Genomic DNA, 19,173 nt, shown 5'->3' on the forward strand with positions numbered 1-19,173 from the left:
CCGGGGCCCTGTGCTGGAATTGCAGAGGAGAAGGAGGAGATGAAGGCAGAGTTTGGAGGCTGAGGAAGGCACCGCTGTGCTCACAGCCCTCCCAGCGATCAGGGGTTCTCAGAGACTGGAAGCAGACCCAGCACAGGGCAGCGGGCGCTGGTGGGAGCCTGGCAGGGCCCCTGCAATCCCTCTGTCCCTGCTCCGTCCCGGGTGTCAGTCTGGCCTGGGACACACAGCACACAGCAGCCACACGCTGGGTCCTGTGCAGGGATGGCACTGCCACCCTCGAGGCCAGCACGAGGCACTCGGGTGTCCCCACAGCCCTGTCACACTCTGCCCTGTGGCTGCCAACCCCTCCGGCTCCATCAGAGCCTGAGCAGGGGCCCGGGGCTGGCACGGGGTGCAGCCCAGCCCTCCACACCAGCCCGAGCCCCCTCTCCCCGCACGGGGGGCAGAGCTGTGCCCCCTCAGCAAACAGCAGCATCTACAAAAATACTTTATTGAGGAGGGGCTCTGTACAGTGCAGACAGCAGCAGCGCTGCCACCAGCAAACACACACACACAGGATGGTGGCCATCACCAGCAAACACACACACACACCGTGGTGGCCCCAGAGCCAGGGGGCAGCAGGACCCTCGGCTGCAGCCCCTACGTGGCCTTGGGCCGGCCCTTGAGGCGGATGATGGCCCGGTAGTCCCGCACCAGGTCCCGCAGCTGGTCCAGGTAGGGGTTGACGTTCTCCTCCAGCCACTCCTCCACCGTGTCAGGGAAGTAGATCCTGTCCAGCTGGGCACGCAGGTCACGGACAAGGCTCTCCCAGTCCTCGTGGAGCCTGGAATGGCAGAGCAGGGGTGCAGCTCCCTCCTGCCAGGGAGCCCCCCAGCCCCGGGCAGACCCCTCCCAGCCCCGGCAGCACCTACTTCAGCACCTTGCTGCCAAAGCTCTCCATGTTGCGGGGGTTCCCAAACTGCCGCTTCCTGTGGTAGGGGCTGAACCAGCCCTTGATGGCACTGCAGAGGCACGAGGGACTTGGGGCACAGGGGGCACCGGGGATGGGGAGCTGTGCCTCAGGCAGGTCCCCTCCCATGGAGATACGTGGCCAGAGGCACCGATGCCTGTTACCTCTCCTCCTCCAGCGCCTTGAGGATGCTCTCCTTCAGGTGGCCATTGACCTGCTCCACCATGTGGTAGATCTCCACACCAGGGAACGCTCCCCTGCCCTCGCTGGGGAAGGGAGGGGAAGGTGGGGGCTCAGCACGTGGGGTGCCCTGGGCTGGGTGAACCCCAGCACTCTGGCATGTCTGGGTCCATGTGGGTGACCAAGCCCTGCCTCCCTCCAGTGCATCCCTTGTGATGGAGCTGCCCCCACCACGTGGCACGCACCAGGTGCTCTGCTCCAGCTGCACGCTGTCCAAACCCAGCACATCCAGCACCTTCCTCTTTGCCTCCTCTGTGAAGCCCCCTGGGAGGGCGAGGAGAGGGACAGAAGAGCCAGGAACACCTCACCATGAGGCTCACCCTGGCTTCACCACACCCCAAAACTGAGTGAGCTGAAGCTCTTCCTCCTCTTCCTCCCACCTCCCCAGCACCCTGCCCAGCAGGACGGGCTCTGGCAGGCAGCGGGAGCTAGGGGTGAGCCCGGCCATGCTGCCAGGGCTGGGGCTCACCGTTCACCAGGGTCTGCAGGCAGATGGCCAGCGAGGGGATGCTGACGGGCAGCAGTTCACAGAGCACCGAGTAGTGATCGTACCTGTGGGACAGGGACAGGGACAGCCAGCACCGTGCCGGCACGGCTCTGTGGGCACCGGGAGGGCACAGGGGGTCCCAGCTCCCCTCACCTCTGCCAGCCGGTGAGCACAACGCCCTGCAAGCGCAGCGGGGCCAGCCGTGGCACGGCCTGCATCACCTTCAGCCAGCTCAGGTGGTTTTTCAGGTGGTAGCTCAGCGGGGTCCAGGCCTGCGCCGGCCCCGTGGTGCCCTTGAAGGCGCTGGCGAACCACACGGCCTCGAAGCCGCTCTCCACGTACTTGGTGAGGAACTGCACTGCAGCGGGACAGCACCACCAGTGCCACCGTCCCCAGGGGCTGCAGGGGCTCGGGGGGGATCCCCCCACCGCCCCCAGGGCCCTGGCATGGCACCTTACCGATCTGCTCAGCCTCAAAGTCGGGTGCGTAGAACCACAGCACGGGGGAGACGTGCTTGGCTATCCCGGACTCTGCAGGGAGAGGGGATGTTGGTGCAGGCAGCAGGAGGGAGCCTGGGGCTCCTCACGCTCCCCGAGAGCCACGTTCCCCCAGGGCAGGGCAGGGGCTCCTGCTGGCACAGGGCGTGATGCCTGCCAGGGTGGGCACACAGCGGGTGCGGCTGGGGAGCCTGGCGCAGGTGCCAGCACTGCCATCACTGTGCCCTCACCCCGCAGGGCTCCCACGCTGATCTTCCTCAGCATGTCGTCCCACATGAGCACGCGCAGCCCCCAGTACTGCGCCGTCAGGAAGCCCAGAACCTCCTTGATGTGCCGCAGGTACATGGTGCCCACGTCGCCCTTGTGCTGGCTCATCCAGTTCTTGGAGTCCATCCCCTCCCCGAGGTGGAAAACCTGGATTTGGGGGCAGGGAGATGCTCAGCAGCCCTGGGGGCACCCCCAGTGCCTGGGGCGAGGGCTGGAGTCCCTGCAGAGCCCCTGCCCACCTCGTCTGCCCCGATGTGGATCCAGGAGGAGCGGCGGTGCTTCTCCATCACCTGGGACAGGATGCTCTTGAGCAGGGCCAGCGTGTCGGGCACGTGGGGGTTGAAGCTGTTGGGGAAGCGCTCGACCTCCCGCAGGTGCTGGTACTTCTCGTGCTTGAGGATGAACTGTGGGGAGGAGCCATCAGGGCGTGCCCAGGGGAACCCCTCTGAGCTGGCATGGGGAGCGGGGCTGGCAGCCTCTACCTCCACGTGGCCAAAGGTCTGCACCAGGGGAACCACCTCCAGCTTGTGCTGCTCCGCCAGCTGCTGGATCCGCTCGATGTCCTCCTCGCTGGGAGGGCAGGGACAGGCTCAGTGCCAGGGCAGGGCATGGGGGCACTTCCCCCTCCTCCCCTCCTCTGGCACCCTGCCCACATGGCCCTGGTTACCCCACAAATGTGTGCACTTTACTGGGGTGCACAAACATTGCCTGTCAGGGCAGGAGCACCTGCTGGTCTGCCCAGCACCTGCTGGTCTGCCCAGCTCTGAGCATGGTTATCGTGGGCACGGGGCCAGGTGGGTCACACCCACCAGGACCTGCAGGGCCACAGCCCCACAGCCAGCTGGGCACGCTGCCCTGCTCACCTGTAAGCGTACGGGGACCTGAGGATTTCCAGCTCCCCCTTGAAGGGGAACATGTCCTCGTACTCGATGAGGACGCCGTTGGCTCCCAGCTGGGACAGGAGGGGGAACACCTGCAGGGAGGGCAGGGTGGGCTCAGCAGCGGGCATGGCACAGCCCAGGATGGCACATGCCCATCGGTGCATGCCCTCCTCCCTGTCCCTGGGCACCCTCACCTGCTCCAGGTAGGAGACTCTGGGCGCAGCTCCCTTGAGGTCCAGGTGGACCAGCCTCATCTGGGTGGCACTGACATCCCTGGCGACCTGCTGCTTTTGCTTCAGGGTCATTATCTTTGCTGCAGGGCCCTCCAGAACCTGCTGGCTCTGGGGGATGACGTCCTGGACGACGTCGCCCGTGTCCCCCCAGAACCCGCCGTCCTTGCTGACGTGCTTGTGCAGCTCCAGGGTGAGGCTGCAGGGAGCGGGGCAGGGATGGGGGTGTCCGTGCGGTCGTGGGGGCACCGGAACCACGCAAGCACAGCCCAGGGGGTGCCACAGACCCCCCCGGGGCCCTGCTGTCACCTCACCTGTCACGGAAGAGGAACTTGATGCCAGCCAAGGCCACGAGGAGCAGCACGACGAGGCGCAGCAGGTTCAGCCGGTGGCTCCTCTGGAAAGCCATCTCTGGGGCCTCTGGGGACACACAGGGGGTCTGGTCTGTGCCCAGAGGGACCCCAGGCACAGGGGAGCCCACCCAGCCCCACGTACCGTGCCCCGCTGCCCTGCCCGGGGCAGCACGAGGCCCGGAGAAAGGCGGCATGGGGGCAGCCCCTCTGGCCAGCCCGGTGCCCATCGGGGACGTGCCGGGCAGTGCCCCGTGTCCCTCCTACCTGGTGCGCCCCAGCGCGGGGCCAGCGGCGGCTCCGCCTCCCTCCGCCCGCAGGGTGAGGCCGGTGCCCGAGCAAACAGGGCGGGGGCTGCAGAGCAGGGCCCCTCCGGGGATCCCGACCGGTCACCCCCGCCCAGGGCCGGGTCACAGCGCGGCTGGATGGGGCTGCATCACGGGGCGGGCACGGGGCATCCCTGCGGGAAGGGAGGGGGTGATTGGGAGCCACCCGGGCACATGCCAGCACCGGGGATGGCACCGGGGATGGCACCGGGTAGGGAGGAGGTGATTGGAGCCACCCGGGCATTCCCGGCAGCTGCAGCAGGGCCGTGCCAGGCTGGGGACGGCTGCCAGCTCAGGGGGCACCGCTGGGCACACGGGAGGGCACAGGGGGCACGTAGGAGGGGGGTCGGTGCCCCCTGGGCACGCAGCGTGGGGAGCCCAGCACCCAGGAAGGCCATAAATATGCCAAGCGCTAATGGCGCTGTCATGGGAACGCAGCGCCTGATCGGAGCGGGGATAAATATTTAGACAGACGCTGTCAGCCCGCCAGGATTCGGTGTTTTTAATGCACGTTATCTTATTTAAATAGGGCAGGTTCCCAGGGCTGGCACTGCCAGGGCGAGGGGCGGGCGCTGGATGGAGGGGGAGTCCTGAGGGGTGTGGGGACAGCCAGGGCCGTGTCCCTGTGCCATGGGGACAGCCAGGGCCATGTCCCTGTGCCATGGGGACAGCCAGGGCCATGTCCCTGTGCCATGGGGACAGACAGGGCCGTGTCCCTGTGCCATGGGGACAGCCAGGGGCCGTGTCCCTGTGCCATGGGGACAGCCAGGGCCATGTCCCTGCCCCATGGGGACAGCCAGGGCCGTGTCCCTGTGCCATGGGGACAGCCAGGGCCATGTCCCTGTGCCATGGGGACAGCCAGGGCCGTGTCCCTGTGCCATGGGGACAGACAGGGCCGTGCCCCGGCAGCCCCAGCAGTGCAGCCCTGGGGTGCTGTGCTGCTCCCTGCACACCTCGAGGGCACACTCACACACACGTGTGCTCGCTCACGTGCTTCCAGAGCATTCCACGGCCCACCTGGCCCTCACCAGCCCGTGCTGCCAGCCCGTGCCACCCCCCAGAACCAGCAGAGGGGTCCCTGTCCCTTCCCGTTCCCTCCCGGGGTGCTGGAGCACACCTGGAGCAGCCCATGGGCACAAGGGACCCTTTCCACACCCCGCCCACACCCCCAAACCCGGGACATCCCACAACGCCCCACACCAAGGGCATCCTTTGGGCACTCCCGCCCTCCACAGCACCCTCTGGGCTCTGCTTGGCACCCCTGCATCCCCGGGCACACGTGCGTCATCCAAGGGCATCCCTGCATCCTTCCAAGCATCCCTGCATCCTCCTGGGCATCCCTGCATCCCCCCGAGCATCCCCTCTGAGCAACCCTGCATCCCCCCGAGCATCCCTGCATCCTCCTGGGCACCCCTGCATCCCCCCGAGCATCCTTGCATCCTCCCGAGCATCCCTGTGGCACCGGGGCCCTGCATCCCCCCGAGCATCCCTGCATCCCCCCGAGCATCCCTGCATCCTCCCGAGCATCCCTGCATCCCCCCGAGCATCCCTGCATCCTCCCCGGGCTTCCCTGCGGCACCGGGCCCTGCATCCCCCGAGCATCTCCGCATCCTCCCGGTACCGGTGCCCACCGCGTTGCGGGCATCCCCCGGCCCGAGCACCCCCCGCTTCCCCGGCCCTTACCGGCAGGCGCGGGGCGGCCGCGGGCACCGCCGGGAGCGGGCGCGGGCGCGGGCGCGGGCACGGGCACGGCCGCCGCCGCTCTTAAAGGGCCCGGTGCCCGCCGGTGCGGCAAGCGAGCAGGGATGCACCGGGCGCCGCCGCTGCCGCGCACAGTGGGCACCGTGCCCAGCGCCCCGTGGCACACGCGCACGGCGGGGAGCACCGGCACAGCGCGGAGCCGCCGCCCGCCCTGACCCCGGCACGAGGGGCGGATCCGCAGTGCCCGGTGCGTGCCCGGTGTCGGTTCCCAGCGCCCGTTCGGGATCGGTGTCTGCCCAGTGCCCGCCCTCGCCCAGCGACGCCCGGTGTGTGCTCTGTGCCTGGAGCCCCGTGCGTGTCCCGTGCCCCGGGTCCTGTGCCCAGTGTGTGCCCCGTGCGTGTCCCGTGTCCCGTGTCCCGTGTCCCATGCCTGGTGTGTTGCCAGTGTGTGTCCCATGTACTGTGTCCCATGTTCATGTCCAATACTTGGTGCCCAGTGTGTGCCCTGTGCCCAGTGTGTGTCCCACGTCCCATGTCCCGTATCACATGCCCCATATCCCATATCCCATATGCCATATCCCCATCCCATATCCTATAATGTCCCATATCTCATATCCCATATCCCAATCCCATAACCCATAATGTCCCATATCCCATATTCCATATCCCATATCCCATACCCCATACCCCATATCCGATGTCCCATATCCCGTACCCCATGTCCCATACCCCATATCCGATATCCCATATCCCATGTCCCATATATGTCCCAACCCCATATCCCGATCCCTGTCCCGTTTCCAGCCCTGCGCCCCCTGGCGGCACGCTACGCTCGCGCTCTCCCCCCGCCGCCCTCCGTGGTCTCGCCCGTTGCTTCCCCCAAGTCCCGGATATGGTCCGTTCCCGCCGTTCCCGCGCATGCGCGCTCCCGCCGGACGCGGCCGGGCTGGCCGCGCGCACGCGCAGAGCCCGGAACCGGGAGCGGACCGGGACCGGGAGCGGGAGCGGGAGCGGGAGCGGGGCTGGGGGGACACGGGGTGAGGGAGAGCCGCGGGCCGGGCCCACACCCCGCGGGGTGACACAGACCCACGGGCCGGGCCCACACCCCGCGGGGTGACACAGACCCGCAGGGTGACACAGACCCCGCAGGCTTCAGGGAGTGCCCCGGGCGCGGCGGCTCCGGGAGCGGCGGCACCATGAACGCGGCGCAGGGCACGGTGGGCAGCGACCCGGTCATCCTGGCCACGGCCGGCTACGACCACACGGTGCGGTTCTGGCAGGCGCACAGCGGCATCTGCACCCGCACGGTGCAGCACCAGGACTCCGTATCCTTCCTTCCTTCCTGCCCCGCCGCCCCGCGGCTCGGGCCGGCCCCGCCGCCGCCCCGGGCCCGCTCGGGCCCGCTGATGCTGCGTACCGACCTTAACGGCGCCCGCAGCAGGTGAATGCTCTGGAGATCACACCGGACCGGAGCATGATCGCAGCCGCAGGTGAGCCTGAGGTGCTGAGCCTCTGCCCGGTGCTGAGCCGGTGCTGAGCCGGTGCCCGGTGCTGAGCCGGTGCCCGGTGCCCGCAGGGTACCAGCACATCCGCATGTACGACCTGAACTCCAACAACCCCAACCCCGTGATCAACTACGACGGCGTGAGCAAGAACATCACCTCGGTGGGGTTCCACGAGGACGGGCGCTGGATGTACACGGGCGGGGAGGACTGCATGGCCCGCATCTGGGACCTCAGGTGGGCACCGGGGCTGCCCCGGCCTGCAGGGCCGAGCTCACAGCCCTGAGCATCCCTCCCTCACTGTCACAGGTGCCACAAGCCCTGAGCACCCCTCCCTCACTGTCACAGGTGCCATACCCCCTGAGCACCCCTCCCTCACTGTCACAGGTGCCACAACCCCTCCCTCACTGTCACAGGTGCCATACCCCCTGAGCACCCCTCCCTCTCTGTCACAGGTGTCACAAGCCCTGAGCACCCCTCCCTCACTGTCACAGGTGCCATACCCCCTGAGCACCCCTCCCTCACTGTCACAGGTGCCACAAGCCCTCCCTCTCTGTCACAGGTGCCATACCCCCTGAGCACCCCTCCCTCACTGTCACAGGTGTCACAAGCCCTGAGCACCCCTCCCTCTCTGTCACAGGTGTCACAAGCCCTGAGCACCCCTCCCTCACTGTCACAGGTGCCATACCCCCTGAGCACCCCTCCCTCACTGTCACAGGTGCCACAACCCCTCCCTCTCTGTCACAGGTGCCATACCCCCTGAGCACCCCTCCCTCTCTGTCACAGGTCCCGGAACCTGCAGTGCCAGCGCATTTTCCAGGTGAATGCTCCCATCAACTGTGTCTGCCTGCACCCCAACCAGGTGAGGAAGCTGCCTCCTCTGGGGTTCCCAGCTCAGAATCCTAAGGAGCAGCTTAATGCCCATCCAGTGCCACCCCTGCCATGGCAGGGACACGTTCCACTGCCCCAGGGTGCTCCACACCCTGTCCAACCTGGCCTGGGACACTGCCAGGGATCCAGGGGCACCCTGGGCACCCTGTTCCTGTGGCTCCTCTCTGAGGGGCTGCGGAGATGGGGTACCCCAGCAGAAGCTGGGGTACCACAGAGATGGCCTGGGGGCTTTACACGGTGTGTTTGTGCTGATGACCTGGTGGCTGTTGCAAAGGGACAGCACAGGGGCTGCACTGAGCTCATCCCATGGCAGCAAACATGCCCTTGGAGTGGGCTCTGCCCCCCAGCATCCCTGGGGATGGCATGGGAGCAAAGCTGGCAGAGTGGGGGCAGCTGGGGAGCCTGAGGGTGACAACAGTGCCAAGGAAGAGCATCCTGGGGCCTTTTGCTGTGATTCCCTTTGGGTGGGGTTTGCTCAAGTTCCCCAGTGGGTTCAGCAGCTGCTGCTGAGCATAGGGAGAGTGGGGACACTTGAAGAGGCTGAAGGGAGCAGGAGCAGGGAAATCAATAGGGATCAATCAGTGCTAATGGCTGGGCTGGGCTTGCAGGGCTGTGGTTTTGCCTGCAGACAGGGCCGTGCAAGCCTCTGTAAAGTCCTGAGCAATGGAAATGTTCCCTTGCAGTTCATTTTGCAAATCAGGAATTTCAGGCTAAATTTGAGATCAGTTATTTGGCCCAGACTAGCCAAATCATGTAGAATATCCACTGTCCTGTACTGTCAGTGCTGTGAGAGTGTGTTGTGTTAAATGAATATTACTGAACATAGGCCTTAGATGTGAAATAATCCCCGACCACGGTGCTGCTGAGGTTCAGAGTGCTGGTTTGTGAGCAGAAGGTGGTTAATTAGACCAAAGGTGGCAGCATTTGTTTGGGCAGCTCAGTGGCTCTGCAGTTTCCTCTGCAGAGATGCTGATCCAATTATTCAGGGATTCCTCACGGCTTGGGCAAAGCCATGAAAACTTTGGACTCAGCATTTACACCTGCTGAGAGGGGCTGAGGAGCCCAGAAGAGCCTTTTGTGCAGCCAGATAAATGCATTGATGGTGTTTGTCTCCTCAGAAGCAGCCTGTGCTCCCAGGGACAGGATTAGCTGTGCCTGATGACCTGATCTCCTCTAGGGATCCTGCTAAAATTATGGACAGCGCAGGGCTGTCGATAAGGGCCTGGTTGGAGTGGAGACATGCCAGCATTGTCTTCTGCTCTGAGCACGGGATCAGAGCCAGGACTCCTGCCCTTGGCTCTTGTCCTTCCCCTGAGAAGGGAAGAGACAGAGAAAAACCCACTTCAGGTTGTGTTTTCTGCTATCTGCACCCTTGAGTGCTTCGGTTGTTCAGCGGCCAACCTGCCCTTAATGCTGCCTCTCAGACGTGCTGAAAACCACTTGGCTGCTGTGGCTGTTGTTTGGAGCCATGGCTGTGCCACAGCCCTGGAACTGGGACAGCTCTGCTTGCTCTGGGGTTTGGGAAATCAGCAAACCCTTCTGGGGAGGGAAAGTGCCTTTTGCAGGGTGTCATGGAGTCAGTACCCGGCTGGGACAGGCTGTGGGACAGCCCTGAGACGGGGGAGAGGAGGCAGGACAGGATGGTGCTGCTTAACCCCAGAGCAGGGCTGCAGTGGGGCTGCAGGGGCACAGCGTGGGTGCCAGCTGCAAGGACACAGTGTTGGTGCCAGCTGCAGGGGCACACTGTTGGTGCCAGCTGCAGGGGCACAGTGTGGGTGCCAGCTGCAGGGGCATAGTGTTGGTGCCAGCTGCAGGGACACAGTATTGGTGCCAGCTGCAGGGGCACACTGTTGGTGCCAGCTGCAGGGGCACAGTATTGGTGCCAGCTGCAGGGGCACACTGTTGGTGCCAGCTGCAGGGGCACAGTGTTGGTGCCAGCTGCAGGGGCACACTGTTGGTGCCAGCTGCAGGCTGCAGCTCACGGTGCCCACAGAGCCGTGTGCCCTGCAGGCAGAGCTGATCGTGGGCGACCAGAGCGGGGCCATCCACATCTGGGACCTGAAGACTGACCACAACGAGCAGCTGATCCCCGAGCCCGAGGTGTCGGTGAACTCGGTGCACATCGACCCCGACGCCAGTTACATGGCGGCCGTCAACAGCTCGGTGAGCCCTGCTGGGGCGGCAGCTGGGCTTGGGTGGGCATCCCCCAGCCCGGGCACAGCCTGGGCACAGATCCCTCTGTGCCTCTGCTGCAGGGACACTGCTACGTGTGGAACCTGACGGGCGGCATCGGCGAGGAGGTGACGCAGCTCATCCCCAAGACCAAGATCCCGGCTCACAACCGCTACGCCCTGCAGTGCAAGTTCAGCCCCGACTCCACGTGAGTGTGGAGCCCTCAGCGCCCTCCCAGGGCAGGCGGGGGCCAGCCGTGCCCCCAGCCGTGCCCCCAGCCGTGCCCCCAGCCGTGCCCCCAGCCGTGGCTGCTGCTGGCTGCGCACTGCAGCTCCCCAGGGAGGAGTGGGACACAAGGCAGGGCATGTGGCGCCGCAGCATTGCGGTCAGGGGTGTCCCACTCCCTGAGCTCAGCAAGGTTTGCAGCCGTGGGCTGTTCTCCAGCTGCTGCAGTGTGAGCTCCTTCACGGAGTCTGTTCAGCTGGAATCTGCTCAGTCTGACAGTGCAGGTGTGAGGAGATCTGATTGCACTGGGGACAGGTCTCCAGGCTGTCACTGGCCCTGGCCCAGGTCTGTGTAACCAGAGGCCCACAGGGGGACAGTGACTGATGAGATTGCCCTCAGATGTCTCCTCCTTGCAGGCTCTTGGCCACCTGTTCTGCAGATCAGACGTGCAAGATCTGGAGGACTTCAAACTTCTCTCTGATGACAGAGCTGAGCATTAAGAGCAACAACCCCGGGGAGACGTCGCGGGGCTGGATGTGGGACTGCGCCTTCTCCGGGGACTCCCAGTACATTGTCACAGGTCAGGCTGCACCTGGGCTGGGCCAGGCCTGAGCAGTGACCCTGGCTGGGACATGGCAGAGCCTGGGGCACAGGGGCTGTGAGGGGGAGCAGCCACTGCTGGCTGGAGCATTCCGTGCTGCTGCTCTGGGGCAGCTCTTGGAACTGGAGAGGAGATCTCCAGCGTGCTGTTCATCTCACAGCCTGTTAGTTCCTTGAACACACCTCTGGTAATCTCCACACTCAGTGCTCTCCAAAAGAACTAAACCCCACATGCAGAGAAGTGCACTGAGCTGCTCTGCCTTGCTGGTCATCACCAGCCCTAAGGATTGCTGAATGAAGCAAGGGCAAAGTATTTCTTAGAATAATAGTAAAAGAGAAACTTAAAAGGTTTTACATATATATATATATATATATATATTTATATATATACATCCCACTTTTCTTTTCACTCTGTGTTCCAGCCTCCTCGGATAACCTGGCCAGACTGTGGTGTGTGGAGACAGGGGAGATCAAGAGGGAGTACAGTGGCCACCAGAAAGCCGTGGTCTGCCTGGCCTTCAATGACAGCGTCCTGGGATAACGTGTGGCAAGGACAGCACCTCTGCTTGTTTGCCCCTGCCTTGCCAGACCCTCTCCAGAGCCTGGGACACACTCTGTACCCATCCCCTCCTGTGTGGAGAGGGCTGGGGCTCTGACAGGGGCAGCTGCAGCTGCCTGGGCTGAGACCAGGCTTCAGCTCCAGGCTGGACATTGCTGACACGTGTGTGGCCCTGAGGGAGGGAATGGGAGAGGGAGGCACGGTCCCACTGCAGGGACACGGGCACAGCTGCAGGAATCCCTGGGGCACTGGCTGCTGACAGCTCTGGGTGTTCCTGTACCCCAGAGTGGGAACAAAATAAACCTCAGCCTTTGCCAGTGGTGGGAGAGGCTGAGCAAAGAGGAGAAGCCGCTCTTGTCTTGGTTTGCAATCCCTTTATTCAAAGTGTTTCACAGAGTGCCTTGGAGAGCTGCTCTCCTAAAGCCAACCACCCCCAGATGTAACAGCAACCACCTTGTGCTGAGCAGAGCCTGGAGCCCCAGAACTCCAGCTGCTTCCTGGGATTCCTCTGGGCCTCCTAATTCCTATGGATGAGGCACAGGAGCAGAGCTGCAGTGTCTGTGCTGACAGTGCTGAGCAGAGGCCTCCTGCTTCTCTAAACTCTCCTGGTGCTGTTTCTCTAAACTCTCCTGATGCTGCTTCTCTAAACTCTCCTGATGCTGCTTCTCTAAACTCCTGACCTGCAGCACAGAATCAGCAGGAAGCTCTGGGGATGCTGTGGGTGTTCCCTTCCTCGTGGAGGCTGTTGAGGAATCCAGTCCAAGTTGAGGGCACAGAGGGGCTGTGGCTGCAGCGCTCACTCGGGCAGGTAGTAGAAGCAGATGGAGACACAGATGTTGCTGGGGAAGCAGATGTCAATGCACAGGTAGATGAGGCGCTGCCTCCCTGGCCCTGCCAAGGAGCGAGGACAGCAGTGAGAGCAGGGCTGTGGCCCCCAGGGGTGCTTTGGTCCTGCAGCTGCACAGACCCCAGTTTGGTCCTGCTGAGTTCCCCTGATGCTTTGGACTCCTGCAGAGTCTCTGGGGAGCTGAGCAAGGGGAAAGCCTCAGGGAATGACCTTTCTTACTCAAGCTGGAGTCAGATGGAGCAGGCTGACAGCTCAGCAGGCTGCTTTGGCCGAGGATGAAGGTGGCAGGGATGAAGGTGGCAGGGATTAAGCAGTGATGTCTCAGGGACAGCTCTGTGTGCTGGCGCAGCTCAGAGCCCATCCCAGTGCCACGGCTCAGGACAAGGGTGGGTATGAGCCAGCACTCAGGGCTGGTGACAATGGTCTGATTTTGCACTAGAGGTCACCCGTCCCTGTCCTGGCCCTTGGCAGCCTGTCCTGGGGTGCATCAGCTGCTGTGCAGCACAGCCTGATCCTCTTAGAGGTGCTGGCAAAGCTGCAGCCCGCCCTGCCAGGGGAGTGCCCCACTTACCGTGGGCTCTGCGCACCCAGAGGATGGAGGAGCGCTCACACAGGCTCTGCACAGCCTCCCCCAGCGCCCTGGGCTCCAGCTGCTGCCCGGCCACAATGCCCAGGAACTCCCTGTAGAACTTGGTCTGGTTGTTGGGCTGGAGCAGCTGCTCGGCCTGAAAGAAATGTGCGTGTTGGTTCCTCCAAGGCAGGCACTGTGTGTGTCCCCAGAGCCCTGCTCAGCTCCCAGGGCACCCAGGAGCGCTCTGTGCCCCAGCAGGTGTCTCCTGCCAGCTGCCCACTCCAGCTCTCATTGCCTGTCTGTGGGCTGCTGGCAGCCCCAGCAATGCCAAGTTTTATTTCCATTTAGGAGCCCCAGGGCTGGGCAGGTGCTTTCCTCTCCCTGCATCCCTTTTGGGAGCCTGTGTTCCCACACTTCTCTGGGAGTAAGGAAAATGGAAATGGATAGCAGATGGCAGGGGCACAAAACCATGGGGCTTTCTGTCTCCTGGGAATGGAATCTGCCCCTGCCCAGGCATCCACTGACACGTTGTTCTGAGGGTCCTCGTACGTGACTGCCTCCAACCTTGTCCTTCCCTGGCAGTTGGTAACAAACCCCCTTTGTTTTTCCTCCCCCAGATTTTTGAGCGGGTAACAGAATCCGGTGGGAGCGGGTCCTGCAGGAGCCCTGCCATTCACCTCCATGGGACACACACATCCCCTGCCCCAGCTGCTTCCCACAGGAGTCAGGGCACGGATAAACCCGGGAGCTGCTGCTCAGAGCTGGCTGGGAGCCCAGCCTGGGGCACAGCTCTGCTCCTGGGAGCAATGAATGCCCCGCAAGAGGGGCTGGGAGAGCCCTGCCCTGGCTCCTTGGGGCAAATCCCCACAAGGGGAACACTCAGTGACCCAGTGCAAAGCCCAATCCCCCCCCAGCTGTCCCGGGAGTGCTGCAGCAGCTGCTCACGCTGTGCTCAGAGGTGCTGAGAGCCATCTGCAGGTCCCAGGGCTCCATCCTCCTCAGGTAGCAGGCTCGCTGCTCCAGCGGCTTGTAGCACACGTAGCCCTGTCAGATGGACAGATGTGGACAGATGTGGCCCTGCAGCAGGCAGCACACGCCCACCCTGGCCCAGGAGAGCCCTGAAGAGCCCATTCCCATTCCCCTGCTCTGAACTGATGATTAAAGGTGCAGAGGCAGGCAGCGCTGCCCCAGCACTCACGTTCCTGCTGTCGTACAGCACCACGGCGCTCAGGTTGCTCCGGGAGGTGATGTAGTAGGTGACAGTGCTCCTGGCCTTGTCCACCACGGCTGTCTGGTTCCTCAGCGGGTCCTGCTGGCCCTGCAGGGTCACTCGGAGGAGCTGGGAGCCAGCCTGGGCACGAGGAGAGGGAGGGCAGCACCCACCAGCAGCTGCTCTGTGCCTGTGTGCAGCATCTCCCTCCCACCTACATCCCCGGCTGGCCCCGTGCTCCCCCTGCTCTGGCTGGCTCAGCAGCGGGGAGGAGCAGGCTCTGACCCAGGGGAAGGGTGATCCAGCACTCCATCCTCACGCCCAGTGCCCCTCGTGCCAAGGGCAGCAGGGGCTGGAGGGAAGGGCCAGGACTCCCTGCCCCTCCTGCACCCTCCTGCTCTGTCCAGGGACTGATCCAGCCGGACTCAGCCCACCCATCCCGCCTGGAACTGCTTCCCACACAGCCCAGGCTGCCTGCCCAGATCAGCATCCCTTACCTGGGCAGAGCTGGGGGAGAAGCTGAGAACCCCCACGACACTGACACCAACGACTGCAAAAAACAACAAGGCAACGGACAAGATGATCCAGAAGGTCCTGGAGGGAGCTGGGAGGTGTGCTGGGGCCCTCCTGTCCTGGGAGCCAGGCAAAAGAAGGAGGAACAGGAGTTAAAATTGACCCTTCTGCCAATTCTCTTTCACCAAACAAGTTTCCAGCTCATGACACAAAGCCTTGTGCACTCTGGTTGCAGTGCAGAGCTGCCAAACCATTGCAGCACCTGGAGTAACCCCACAGTGCTGGAATTCAGATCCAGCGTCCTGGTACCCAGCACTGGCACAGCCAGCAAAGCTGCAAAGCCCCAGGGCAGGGCTGGAGCAGCAGCTTTCCAGACACAGGGAACAACAAATTAAATTATTGTGGTTTACAGCAGAAATCCCCAGCGGGACAGTCAGCATTGGAATCAGACCCTGTGTGGAGTGATCCTGCTTCTGTCCCCTCCCTGTGCTGGGCTCTGCTGGATTTTCTTGCTAAATTATTCTCCATGAGACCGAGGAAAAGAGCTTGGCAGCGCTGTGACATTTCTATTGGCTCTATTAATTTACTTTAATTCTTACATTGAAGCAATTAAATTTAACTTCATGGCACATAACGGGATTTTTACAAAGCAGAAAACGTGCTTTCAATAATCTCAAACACAGACCACATTTAAAAAATAACCTGTTTCCCAATCCTCTGAAGGACAGAGAAATTCAATCCATGCCCAGGATTGCATGTGCTCCAGCTGCACGAGGATGGGCTCACCCAGCCTGGGGACAGTGATGGATCTTTACTGGAAACAGGGAACTCCCAGGTCATTCCCTGAGAAAAGCAGTGAGGTAAAACTGCACCTATGTGAAATGCTGTCAATTCCAGCAGAGCAGAGCCCCAGCCCTGCAGTGCCTGGCAGGTTTTCCACAACCAATGCAATGTGGAATTCCCTCCGGTGGGAAAGGTGCAGATAAAGAGCTCCAGCAGCTCCCAGCTGTGAGGGCACAGCTCACCCCCATCCCGAGCAGCCTGGCCGTGGCTCCTGTGCCCTGGAACCTGAGCGGGTAAACCCGGGCACCCCCAAGGCGCCTCAGCCCGGGTGACAGCAGCTCCTGGCAGGAGCTGGGCTGGGGATACACAGAACCCTCCAGGATCCGTGGGAATGGCAGGAGCTCTGCCCCTTGGACGGGACCAGGCAAGCACAGAGCACTGCAGGGGCAGGGGATGCCCAGGAATACTCAAGAATACTCACTGCAGGGGCAGGGGATGCTCAGGAATACTCAGGAATACTCACTGCAGGGGCAGGGGATGCTCAGGAATACTCAGGAATACTCACTGCAGGGCAGGGAATGCCCAGGAATACTCAGGAATACTCACTGCAGGGCAGGGGATGCTCAGGAATACTCACTGCAGGACAGGGAATACTCAGGAATACTCAGCAATACTCACTGCAGGGGCAGGGAATGCTCAGGAATACTCACTGCAGGACAGGGAATGCCCAGGAATACTCAGCAATACTCACTGCAGGGCAGGGAATGCTCAGGAATACTCACTGTAGGACAGGGAATACTCACTGCAGGAATGGGGAATGCTCACTGATGGAACAGGGAATGCTCAGGAATATTTACTGCAGGGACAAGGAATACTCAGGAATACACACTCCAGACAGGGAATACTCAGTGCAGGACAGGGAATGCTCAGGAATTCTCACTGCAGGACAGGGAATGCTCACTGATGGAACAGGGAAAGCTCAGGAATACTCGCTGCAGGACAGGGAATGCTCAGGAATACTCAGCAATACTCACTGCAGGACAGGGAATGCTCAGGAATACGCACTCCAGGACAGGGAATACTCACTGCAGGACAGGGAATGCTCAGGAATACCCAGCAATACTCACTGCAGGGGCAGCAGGGCCGGCACCGTCCCCTCCTTCCATCCTCCCTTCAGACAAGGACCCGGCTGCCGCTCCTCTGCCTGCTGCCCGCGCTCGGGCTGGGCATGGTCCCGGCTCCAGGCACACCTGGGGAACCCGGCCGTGTGCCCGGGGGCCATAAATACCTGTGCCCACGAACACCTGTCCCTGGCAGCCCAGGGGCTCTGCGGGAGCCGAAACCTGAGCGGGGAGCGGGAGCTGAGCGCTGCTGTCAGTGCCGGGCGCGGCTCTTCCTGCGCAGCCCCGGGGCGGGTGGGAGCCACAATGGGGGCCCTTGTGTGCCCCGGGGCTGGCACGGCCCTGCACGGCCCAGGTGGGGGTCCTGGGGAGATCAAATGGCCAGAGGACGGTGGCAGCGTGCCCGTGCGGCAGCGGCAATCGCCACATGTCAACGGGAGCTCCTGGGCTGGAGCCAGGCGCTGATCCTGCCGTCCCTGCAGGGCTGCAGACACACGGACACACCTGTGCCACCCCGCAGGGAAAGGGAAAGGGGCTGTGCCACCAAGCCACTGCCACAGCCTGCGCCGCTCTCACACTGTCACCCGTGTCCTGATCCTGAGCCCCCAGAACGTTCCAGACCCGGCAGCCAGACACAACCAAGGTGTGGAGGCAAGGAAAAGCCAAGAATTCCTTCATGTGATGCCTACCCAGGGAAAATGCAGGTTTTGGAAATTTTGCTGTCATGCACAACTCAGGGCTGAACAAACTGGGTGAAGGGAGCCCGTAAGAAAGAAGGAGAGGGACTTTGGCCAAGGGCATGGGCAGGGCAAAGGGGAATGGCAGAGGGTGAGATGAGGTGTTGGAAAGAAATTCTTCCCTGTGAGGGTGGGCAGGCCCTGGCACAGGTGCCCAGAGCAGCTGTGGCTGCCCCTGGATCCCTGGCAGTGCCCAAGGCCAGGCTGGGCAGGGCTGGGAGCACCTGGGACAGCGGGAGGTGTCCCTGCCATGGCAGGGGTGGCACTGGGTGGGCTTTGGGGTCCCTTCCACCCCAAACCATCCCTGACCCCCAGGATTCCCAATGCTCAGCAGACCAGAACACACGGTGAGACAACGCTGGGGAGAGCAGGTTTGAGAGTTTAATGGGAATTCAAGTAGAGGATTAGGAACAGTTTGGAAGCCAGAACAGAGATCTGAAGCACGATGACAGCGCCAGCAGCACATTCCAGCACCCCTGAGCCCAGGCAATGGCTCCCTGGCCAGCGAGAGCCCTCAGCAGGGACCGAGCTGCCTGAGGCATGCTGGACTCTCTCCTGGCCTTCTCCTGACACAAAACGCACCAGAAACAGAGACTGAATCCAAACCCACACTGTTACATCAGACACGACCTGCAGTGAGTCCACAATGTCCATCTCCACGTTACCCAGACCAGGGGTAAGCTCTGCCTCCGGGACTTTGCAGGAGAGATTATCCACACTTCCTTCCACAACTGCACATTACAAACAACAGCCTTGCAGAGGTACAGCCAGTGCTCTGGGAACACTGAGAGCCTCTGCACTGCAGGGTTATTGCTGTGCAAAGGAGGGGACAAGTTACCAGGCAGGAAATCAGCACTGCCCGAGCTCCTCAGCTGGACAGGAAGGAAAACCAGTGCTTAAATTGAACTGTAGGTACTGGAATCTATGCAATAAAAGCGAGTTATTTGCATATATAATTTTCAATTATTTCTATAACGCAAAAGCTTTCACTGTGGGATTCAGGCAGCACAAAAACCACCCTGTGGTGAGCCCCTCATTGCCCAATCCCACCTGGAGATCAAAGAGAATCATCCCTGAGCAAGCCAGCACTCCTCACCACCCAGCGTGCCCGGCCCCAGCTGGCACACACGGAAGATCTGAACCTCAGGGATGGGAAGGAAGCACGAGCTGCTGTCACACACAGCCAGAGCCACAGGGCTCCCTGGGGACAGCTGTCCTGGGCACTACATCCATCCACGGACTGAGCAGGAACTGGGATTGTGCACTAAAGCCAAGGCAAGAGGCTCAGTGATGCTGAGGGAAGTGCAGGAGCTCGGTACACATTGATCCTGGGATTTCTGGGAAGCAGCAGGAATGAGGGACAGTCCTGTGCGGCTGCAGACTCTCTGCATTACCAAATGCAACCGCTTAGGAGAATTAAATCAGTGCTAAGTACATTCCTCTCATCCTCCCTCCTGGGAAACAAGATATATTATCATAGACTCTATTTATAATTTAAATATATTCTAACTTTA

General features: G+C 62.2%; 3 protein-coding genes across 3 annotated transcripts; 1 reads left to right on the top strand and 2 right to left on the bottom strand.

The window, feature by feature from the left end:
• Nucleotides 1-555: 555 nt before the first annotated feature.
• LOC128933782 (hexosaminidase D-like) lies at nt 556-4,277 on the bottom strand. Its single transcript, XM_054270868.1, has 14 exons — nt 4,169-4,277; nt 3,866-3,971; nt 3,516-3,750; nt 3,304-3,413; nt 2,923-3,010; nt 2,680-2,844; nt 2,404-2,587; nt 2,135-2,206; nt 1,830-2,034; nt 1,659-1,741; nt 1,375-1,453; nt 1,114-1,215; nt 912-1,001; nt 556-823 (listed from the first exon to the last, which is right to left on the bottom strand). The coding sequence occupies exons 2-14, from the start codon at nt 3,958-3,960 to the stop codon at nt 640-642; spliced, it is 1,692 nt and encodes a 563-aa protein (XP_054126843.1). The 5' UTR covers nt 3,961-3,971; nt 4,169-4,277; the 3' UTR covers nt 556-639.
• A 2,732-nt stretch (nt 4,278-7,009) lies between these two features.
• MLST8 (MTOR associated protein, LST8 homolog) lies at nt 7,010-12,216 on the top strand. Its single transcript, XM_054271299.1, has 8 exons — nt 7,010-7,253; nt 7,367-7,418; nt 7,505-7,667; nt 8,217-8,292; nt 10,332-10,484; nt 10,577-10,701; nt 11,135-11,298; nt 11,741-12,216. Exons 1-8 carry the CDS (start codon nt 7,125-7,127, stop codon nt 11,857-11,859), a joined length of 981 nt encoding a protein of 326 aa, XP_054127274.1. The 5' UTR covers nt 7,010-7,124; the 3' UTR covers nt 11,860-12,216.
• A 457-nt stretch (nt 12,217-12,673) lies between these two features.
• Nucleotides 12,674-18,313, bottom strand: BRICD5 (BRICHOS domain containing 5). The gene is made up of 7 exons (XM_054270605.1): nt 18,242-18,313; nt 16,929-17,089; nt 15,003-15,099; nt 14,494-14,646; nt 14,241-14,339; nt 13,296-13,449; nt 12,674-12,768 (listed from the first exon to the last, which is right to left on the bottom strand). The coding sequence occupies exons 1-7, from the start codon at nt 18,311-18,313 to the stop codon at nt 12,674-12,676; spliced, it is 831 nt and encodes a 276-aa protein (XP_054126580.1).
• Nucleotides 18,314-19,173: the final 860 nt, after the last annotated feature.

The sequence above is a fragment of the Melozone crissalis genome, unplaced genomic scaffold (genome assembly GCF_028551555.1).
Source record: "Melozone crissalis strain CALT ecotype California unplaced genomic scaffold, PUWL_Pcris_2 ptg000012l_1, whole genome shotgun sequence".
NCBI classification, from domain to species: Eukaryota; Metazoa; Chordata; class Aves; order Passeriformes; family Passerellidae; genus Melozone; species Melozone crissalis.

What these genes read in the sequence shown, in the direction of transcription:
- LOC128933782 (XM_054270868.1), bottom strand. Translation starts at nt 3,960, where the DNA reads ATGGCTTTCCAGAGGAGCCACCGGCTGAACCTGCTGCGCCTCGTCGTG. An exon ending in CAGCGTGGGAGCCCTGCGGG is followed by an intron (nt 2,207 to 2,403) that starts GTGAGGGCACAG and finishes CTCTCCCTGCAG; the next exon opens with AGTCCGGGATAGCCAAGCAC. An exon ending in CAGCTGGAGCAGAGCACCTG is followed by an intron (nt 1,216 to 1,374) that starts GTGCGTGCCACG and finishes TCCCTTCCCCAG; the next exon opens with CGAGGGCAGGGGAGCGTTCC.
- MLST8 (XM_054271299.1), top strand. Translation starts at nt 7,125, where the DNA reads ATGAACGCGGCGCAGGGCACGGTGGGCAGCGACCCGGTCATCCTGGCC. An exon ending in GAGCATGATCGCAGCCGCAG is followed by an intron (nt 7,419 to 7,504) that starts GTGAGCCTGAGG and finishes CGGTGCCCGCAG; the next exon opens with GGTACCAGCACATCCGCATG. An exon ending in TGGCGGCCGTCAACAGCTCG is followed by an intron (nt 10,485 to 10,576) that starts GTGAGCCCTGCT and finishes CCTCTGCTGCAG; the next exon opens with GGACACTGCTACGTGTGGAA.
- BRICD5 (XM_054270605.1), bottom strand. Translation starts at nt 18,313, where the DNA reads ATGGACATTGTGGACTCACTGCAGGTCGTGTCTGATGTAACAGTGTGG. An exon ending in TCAGCACCTCTGAGCACAGC is followed by an intron (nt 13,450 to 14,240) that starts GTGAGCAGCTGC and finishes CATTTCTTTCAG; the next exon opens with GCCGAGCAGCTGCTCCAGCC. An exon ending in CTGGGTGCGCAGAGCCCACG is followed by an intron (nt 12,769 to 13,295) that starts GTAAGTGGGGCA and finishes GCTCCTTGGCAG; the next exon opens with GGCCAGGGAGGCAGCGCCTC.